Here is an 8,160-nt window from a genome sequence, read left to right on the forward strand (position 1 = left end):
ATAAAATCATCCGAATTTTATATTCAAACCTATCGAAGAAAGGAGAATATAATACAAACAACACTGGATATGAACACACCATTGATTTCCCCCATCAACAATTTAATAAATTTATCACTAACCGACCTACCAGTCGTGGAAAGCTCCAATAATATCAAATCGCAAATCACAAATGTTGAAGAACAAATTAAAAATATCAAAAGAGTTGATCCGATCATCGATAGTGTGTCTTATCATGATATTCATCACTATACGGTGATTTATCTCGTCATGGTCACCATGCTAGTGATCGGTGGCATATTGTTCTGGCGGGCAAGGCGGCGAGCTGAGGGCTCGCCATCTCAACATCAGGCGCAGGAGTATACGGTGCGAGCTGGAGGCTCGCCACTGCAGCAGTCGTCGGGGTCAACGGCGCGGGCCAGAGGCTCGCCCCCACAGGGCCAAGTGTTAGTGAAAAGTGATAGTGAAAGTGTAAAAGGCAAAAAGTGTTGTGATCGGTCCACTTCCCCAACTAATACTTTATCAATTTTCAATGTTTAGTTTCCCCCAGTGTTTTAGAATTTAAGATCATTTTATTGTAATATCACCATCATTAGATTTAAGTTCTAATTGTTTATCATCTTGTTTAGTTTTAGCTCATTATCATATTATCATTATCATCTTTTCGGCCCGGGAGCATGTACGGGCTAGCCGTACATCCTGATTCAGCGCTTTACACGACTGTCTTCAATTATGACTTATTAAGTCAGTCTGCAATAGCGACTCGTATAAGGCGCTCGGGGTTATATATCATCATATCATTAATCATTATATCATCATATCAAATATCAATATACGAACATTATATCAAGCAAGAGTGTATGTATTATCAGCCCATACAACATTATTTATTGTTATTTGGTCTTATTTTAAAATCTGGAGTAGTACCTTCCTCCCAGGGACGTCGGTGACCTTTTAAGTAGAAAAAAATTATTTAAACAAATGATGTTTGTTTATTTGTTTGAACTTTATTTTATACTAGATTTCCACCCGCGGCTTCGTCCTTGTAGACAATGGAAAATATATCCGTTCCTGTAGAATTTCCAAATATTCTTGCCCCTTCTCATGTCAAAGTATCCCTGTCTGTACCTGTGTGGTATGCGAGTAGACTCACCCCATGATCTTCTCCTCGAGCGTGTTGCGCGTGACGAGGCGGTACACGTTGACGACGCGGCGCTGGCCGATGCGGTGCGCGCGGTCCATGGCCTGCAGGTCGCGCATCGGGTTCCAGTCGTGCTCCACGAACACCACCGTGTCCGCGCCCGTCAGGTTCAGCCCCAGCCCGCCCACCTGCCGCCCGCCCGCACCCCGCACGCGTTAGTTTAATCGTTACGTACTAAGAGCGTGTATCTATATAACTTATACCGTACTACAATGTAAATTTTTGAACATGTATAAAGTATTCCGATTTCTATTTCTATGTATTAAAACAACATTTTTCAAGTGACATAGGAAAAGAGAAAAATTTCTGCGACGAGTTAGGGTTGCCAACTATTTTGATAGAAATGATATTATTTATATGCTGTACAATTCTTTTTACTGAACAAATATATGATAAAAAGATTATTTCAGCATCAAAATGTTTAACGATATAAGTCAACTTGTAAAGACTTAGACGCTCGTAAAAAATTTTTGTAATAAAATAGTTGCGTAGTAGTAGTAGTAATAATTATTGTGGGAGTCGAGCACGCTTCGGCACGAATTGGGCCAGCTCGCACCGGGGAAGTACCACACCCCCACAGAAAACCGGCGTGAAATAGTGGCATGCCACTGTGTTTCGTATGGTGAGTGGGGGAGCCGGAGGCCCGTTTCCTTTTCCCGTTCCCCACCCGTCCCAGTTCATTCCTTCTTTCCAGTCGTTAATCCATTCCTTTTCCCTTACCCCAAAAAAGCGGGCAGCGCATTCGCAGAGGCCCTACCTTTGCAAATGTTCATGGGCGGTGGTGATCGCTTACCATCAGGCGAACCACTCGCTCAGTTGCCCGCTATGACATAAAAAAAAAAAAAAAAAAAAAAAAAAGTTGCTCGATTACTGAAAATTCTGACTTATATTTGTAACCAGAACGAAGTCATAGGGTCAAAAATATCTGAATTGTTTCGAGAATAGCATAGTACGGCCGTGCCGTTTTGTTAGCTCCACTTGGCGGAGTGGACTGCCATGCACCCACATTTCTTGTAAAAAAGTTAGCAACCCTAGGGGTAGCTAAGAAGCTAAGTAGAATATACTCACACTAGTCGTCAACAGCAGAAGATCGATCGACACGTCCGTATTGAACCGCGTGACAATCGAGTGACGCATGGCCGCCGGCACAGAGCCGTCCAGCCGCAGGTACGTGACGCTGGGCAGGTGCGCCCGCAGCAGGTCACGCTCCACGATATCCAGCATGCTCTTCAGCTGGCAGAAGATGAGCGCTCGGTGCTGTGACACCACGCTGCCGACGCCCTCGCCCCCGGTGTCTCCGGAGACTTCGCCTCCCTCGCTGGAGGACACGCCGATACCGCAGTCGAGTAGCAGTTGCCTGGAAATTACCAATACATGCAAAAGAAATCGTCAGAAAAGTTATATAGAAATTTTCCCAACGATTTGACCGTCCAAATACGTAAAGTAAACTCAAAAATCCACTACGTAATCGCACCAATTTTGCAGCGGATAACAATTCCTCAGTTTTGCACACCAAACGAAAATACATATTATATTGTTGAAAAGCATAAAGTAGGAACCCACTTGAGCGCGGGCAGCTTGGCGCTGTGGTGGATGTCGTCGAGCGAGGAGCGCTGCGCGGCGAGCTGGCGCTGCACGCGCGCCCACTCGGGGTGCTCCGCGCTCAGCACCAGCTTCGGGTGGTTGCACACGTTCTGCAGGTAGTGCAGCGCCTGCGGAATGCCGAAAGGTCATGTGTTCACAGGCTTTTAGGTGGAATTCGTGTGCTTCAAGTATTGGACAAAAAAGGATATAATATGCTCAAATTTACGATTTATATTTTGACAAGCCAAAATACAGTGGCATACCTGGAAGACGTGCGTCCTGGAGTGCGCCACGTCCTGGCTCATGTGCCGCTTGGAGAAGTGCTCGTACAGCGAGCGCTGCAGCGGGCTCAGCTCGCAGTAGTAGTCCTGCGTGATCTTCGGCGGCAGCTCGCGCAGCACGTCCTCCTTCACGCGCCGCAGCAGGAACGGCAGCACCTGCGGTCACGAGCCGCGCTTGAGTTCGTGTGCGACGCGTGCGCAACATGGCATAGTGCGCGGCAAAGTGTGTGACGTCAGTAGTGCGTATGTGTGTATAAGTTGAATATGCGTGTTAGCGTATTTATTTGTATGGATATGAGTGTGTGCATGTGTATGTTTGTGTGTATGCGTGTGCGCGAGTCACCTGGCGGTGCAGCGCCTCGCAGGCGAGCGCGCCGGCCTGCAGGTGGTGCGGCGCGGCGCGCGGGTCGCGCGCGGCGAGGATGGGCCGCGAGTAGCGCGCCGTGAACTGCCGCTCCGTGCCCAGCAGCCCCGGCATCAGGAAGTCGAACAGCGACCACAGCTCCAGCACGTTGTTCTGCGAATATATAGAGCTCAAATTTCCAGCTCGAAGGACCAAAACTATCCGTATTCTATATTTTGGTCGTTTGCACCGGAAATTTTCAAATATAATTCTATTATTTACTTAGGGCGCATCAGAGCGACGTTTACTTTGTAATAACTCAAGAAGTTTTTAACTTTTATCGATTGTAATTTAAATTTGACATTGAAGCAAACAACGCACGAGTATCTAAAAATCTAAGTACATACTAATACATGTTGCGTTTTAGTATATGAAAAGAACATTTGTCACGAAAGAAAGTAAATAAAACTCATATAAACCTAACCTGTATAGGTGTCCCAGACAGAATCAACCTATGATTCGCCACCAGCTGCTTTATCGCCTTGAACGCTTTCGTCTTCCCGTTCTTGATGACGTGTCCCTCGTCCAGTATGCAGTAGTTCCACTTGATGGAGCTGAAGAAGTCGATGTCCTTCCGCACGATGTCGTATGAGGCGACGATCAGGTTGTACCTTCGCACGTGCGCTCGCAGCCGCTCCCGCTCGACGGGCGGCCCGACGTATTGCAGCGGCTTGAGGTATTTCGTTTGTATGAACTTGTTCACCTCGAACACCCAGTGACCTGTCGATAGTTGTATACGTTTTTGAGTTGTGTGAAAGGAAAGTTAAGAAAACTGCCAAAGAAATTTGCACACTCGGATAAAAAGACCTATTGAGCATTAGTTTATTAATATGATCGTTTAAATAGCAAGATCTAATTTCGAGCACTGAATTCATGTTAAAGTATGTGTTTAGTGTATTATGAATGTGGATATTGGAGTGTGTTTGAATGTGTGCGGGCGAGTATCAAGAGGGGTTCTAACTGCTCCTGCGAGAGTATGATAATGCAACGCGCGGTGCGAGAGCGGATGCACTTATGTCTGCGGCATGGTACCTGCGAAGGCCACTAGGCAAGTGCAAACAATGGATTGGTTTTTTCGTTAAAGTATAAAAGGGAAGGTCTACTTTAATGTCAGTAGCGTGGCTCTCATTATTCTAAACTATAAGGTTGGACTCTAATAACAGCAGCGTAAAGACAAATAGAACTGGCGCACACGCTGGCCCGCTTTGTATCACGGTATAAGGGTGAGTGCACACTGCGAGCAGCATGTGGCCGTGGCGGCTGGCACGTGGGCGGGCACGCGGGCACGCACCGGTGAGCGTGGGCGGGCACACGACGAGCGAGGGCAGCGCGGGCGCGTCGGCCTGCGCGCGCTCGAAGTGCGACGACGCGACCACCACTATCGACTGCAGCGTCTTGCCGAGCCCCATGTCGTCGCACAGCACGCCGTGCAGCTTGTACTCGTACAGGAAGCGCAGCCAGTTCACGCCCGCCTGCGCGACCGTTCGTTCGCTCCGTTACAATGTCACAAATAAATTACTAACACTACGCAATCTGCCTACATAACACCGATCGGTCATTTTTAGTCACGCTTAAATCGCTCTATAATTGGTGGAACTCAACATAAAACGAAGAAATAATTGCATAAATGCAATTTCATAATAATTAACATGACAAGATTTAATGGTAAAGTTTAAAAAAGTGCCCTAAATCTTTCTACTAATAGTGATGACAAGTCACCTGCTGGTAGGAGCGCAGGTCGGCGGCGACGGGCACGGGCACGCGGTAGTCGCGGATGGCCTTGGGGTTGAACAGCTGGTCGACGAAGGCGCGGTCGGCGAGCCGGCGCGCGCGCAGCCCCGCCGACAGCGCCGCCGGCTCGCCCGCCGCGCCGTCCAGCGGCATCAGCTGGATCAGCGTGGCGAAGCTGCGCGTCGCCATCACGCGCACCGCCTCGTTGTGGTCGCTCATGCGCCCTGCGACACCGCGGTAACGCGTCTATTTAATCCTTACGAAACTCGACCGCATGTCGTGTCTTTCGTCTGTAGAATTATATTGTTACGCATATTCACGATATCGGGCCTATTCACTGTTTCTTTATCAGTGGCAAACATCCATGAGTCTTTAATATCGATTAGATTTATTTTAACCCCCTATGTATGTGCACGCACACCTATACGTGTGTCACGTTGCGTGCGTGTACATGACCGTGTGTGCACACATACCCAGCAGCGGCACGAGCAGCAGCACGATGTAGGGCACGAGCTGCAGCTGCAGCGTGTCCACCAGCCGCGCCAGTGCCTCCGCGGCGCCGCACCGCACGCACGCGCTGCCCTCGCTCAGCGCCTCGAGCAGCTGCAATGAACCCGCGATATATAACACTTGTCTACAAAATAAATATAAAAACGTATATGCTAAATATTATCGCATACGTGAAAGGGAAGCCGTAACGCGTTACGTAACGAACTGCCTTATCCTCTCAAGAGACATCATTGGATATTCTTTAAAAAAGTGATTTTGTTGGGTTATTAGAAATGAGACAAATAAAAAACCAGATAATAAAAATCATAACTATCAGCATGTTTGTCTCCCACAGTATACTGGTATGTAGTATGAAAGGGCGTGGTGTCCGTGGTGTTCCCGCACCTCCTGCACCAGCGCGTCCATGAGGCGGTGCGGGTCGCGCGCGGCCAGCGCGGCGAGCGCGCGCGCGGCCATGTGGCGCAGCGCGGTGTAGGGCGCGCGGCACAGCGCGGCGCACGCGCGCGCGCCGCCCGCCACGCGCCGCCACGCGCCCGCGCCCAGCTGCGCGCTCACCGCCTCCACCACCTGCAGCCGCGAGATCAGCTCCTCGCCCGCGTCCGCCTCCAGCGCTTCCAATTCTGTCATCAGTAACAACCTCAAACTGTAAAACCTCATCAGCGGCCACCTTTCCACCAATTCCACCAATCCGGCCTTATTTGCCACCAATAGTTGTTTGCCTAAAAATCTAATCGCATATCTAATACTTCTACTTTGATCAGTTTTACAAACAATATAGATATAGTTAAACACTGCATTTGAAAAGGAATCTACAGTATGTATGATTTTAATAAAGCGTCTGATATATTTCCTATGAAATATTACGAAAATTGTTCCTTAAATAACTATCATGAATAGATGGTGTGTATCGAATTTGATGATATGTTATCCAATTCTCTACACATATTGTCAAGATTTGCATGTATATATGTTTTATATGTTACGAAAATTCTCTCAATGGGGTGTGTCCCAAGGATACCATCTGGGACCGCTGTTTTTTGTTTTATTTGTAAAAAAAATTTATAACCATACTATACGGCACTAACAAATTTAATGGTGTTGTTGAAACATAGAGATAGGAGAAGATTTGTATATAATTACATGCATTGTTTTAAGGAACACTTTGTGTATGTAGTCATACATAAGTGCACCCAAATTAATAAAGTATAAATAAACTCACCACTATCCGTGAGAATTTTCTCAAACGGTTGAGTGATAAACTCCCACAATTTCGGTAATTTTTCAGGTAACTCGTCGCCAAAATACCTCGTTAGACTAGTTAAAGCCATCGTCGCGCCTCGCCTCTGTATTCTTAACATCTTCCGGGTCTACAGATAAAAAACAACTCGATGTCATGTATCTTAAGATTTTATCACGTTCACTTTTAATTTGGCCCACCCACCAAAGAAATGATTGAATTATGAAAGATAATGCAACTTATTCTGTATTAAGTACCCCTTTGGGCCAATCAATATAGACTCTGTATTAACACAATTCAAACAAAATTCTCATTTATTTATGTATGTAAACAATCAAACATTGTTTTCTCCCCCCCCCAGATCCCCGAAGAGAGCGTCACCTGGTCCTCGTGCGCGAGCAGGTGGTCGAGCGCGTCGTGCGGCGCGGCGGGGGCGGCGGGCGCGGGCAGCGCGGGCGGGCGGCCGCGCCGCGGCGCCGCGCGCTCCGCCGAGCGCTGCTGCTCGCGGAGCGTCAGGATGCCGTTGTACTTGTCCACTGAATTTATTTATTCATTTAAGTATCCTCTCGCGGGTCTCAACTCTGCAGCAAATTTTACCTAAATCGGTCGAGTAGTTCCTGATGTTAGTGCATGTAAACGAACAAAATCTTCAGTTTTATATTAGTTGTATAGATTTTTTTAAAACTATAGTTAAGTACTGGCAGATCTCACACATATACGTTTTTTTTTATGTCAAAGTCGACAATGGAGCTGGTGGGTCGCCTGATGGTAAGCGCCACCACCGCCCATGTATACAATTTATGGGAGTCATCATATGAACAATGTAATGTCCTATTTGTGGCTGATATGTGCAGCTTTGAGTGATCCTCAAAAATTTTTCAAATATTTCAATAAGTCATAAATTCCATAAATTAAACCGAATAATTGACAACACATACACGCAGGACCCGTATTTGTATCTGGTTTCGCTTCAGACCCGCTGTCACCGCTCCCCGAGTCCGGTCCGCGTTCGCTTCGCTCCGCTTTCTCTTCGCCCGTCTCTAGCGATATACGCGGCGTGAACTCGGGATCGCATCTATAAATACAATAAATTAATATAACTGTACATAGAAAAACTTGATAGACAGATAGATAGTTGTCATTTTTGGACTTGTCTAGACTCTAGACTGGCCAATTTTTATAAAGACTAGCTAAGCGTTAGAGATATGGCCTA

The 8,160-nt window shown here is 47.0% G+C and overlaps 1 protein-coding gene across 1 annotated transcript in view; it reads right to left on the bottom strand.

Annotated features, from left to right (window-relative positions):
• The window catches only part of LOC119832174 (TATA-binding protein-associated factor 172), a 35,895-nt gene that overhangs the window by 4,408 nt on the left and 23,327 nt on the right, over window positions 1-8,160 (bottom strand). Inside the window, exons 21-33 of the mRNA XM_038355785.1 lie at window positions 7,886-8,029; window positions 7,329-7,483; window positions 6,930-7,077; window positions 6,095-6,330; window positions 5,674-5,803; window positions 5,189-5,424; window positions 4,761-4,941; window positions 3,894-4,189; window positions 3,410-3,583; window positions 3,049-3,222; window positions 2,765-2,913; window positions 2,270-2,558; window positions 1,154-1,329 (exon numbers count right to left, since the gene is read on the bottom strand). Of these exons, the coding sequence (XP_038211713.1) occupies window positions 1,154-1,329; window positions 2,270-2,558; window positions 2,765-2,913; window positions 3,049-3,222; window positions 3,410-3,583; window positions 3,894-4,189; window positions 4,761-4,941; window positions 5,189-5,424; window positions 5,674-5,803; window positions 6,095-6,330; window positions 6,930-7,077; window positions 7,329-7,483; window positions 7,886-8,029 (2,488 nt within the window). The remainder of the gene's footprint in view (window positions 1-1,153; window positions 1,330-2,269; window positions 2,559-2,764; window positions 2,914-3,048; window positions 3,223-3,409; window positions 3,584-3,893; window positions 4,190-4,760; window positions 4,942-5,188; window positions 5,425-5,673; window positions 5,804-6,094; window positions 6,331-6,929; window positions 7,078-7,328; window positions 7,484-7,885; window positions 8,030-8,160) is intronic.

Source organism: Zerene cesonia, chromosome 15 (genome assembly GCF_012273895.1).
Source record: "Zerene cesonia ecotype Mississippi chromosome 15, Zerene_cesonia_1.1, whole genome shotgun sequence".
In the NCBI taxonomy this organism is placed as follows: Eukaryota; Metazoa; Arthropoda; class Insecta; order Lepidoptera; family Pieridae; genus Zerene; species Zerene cesonia.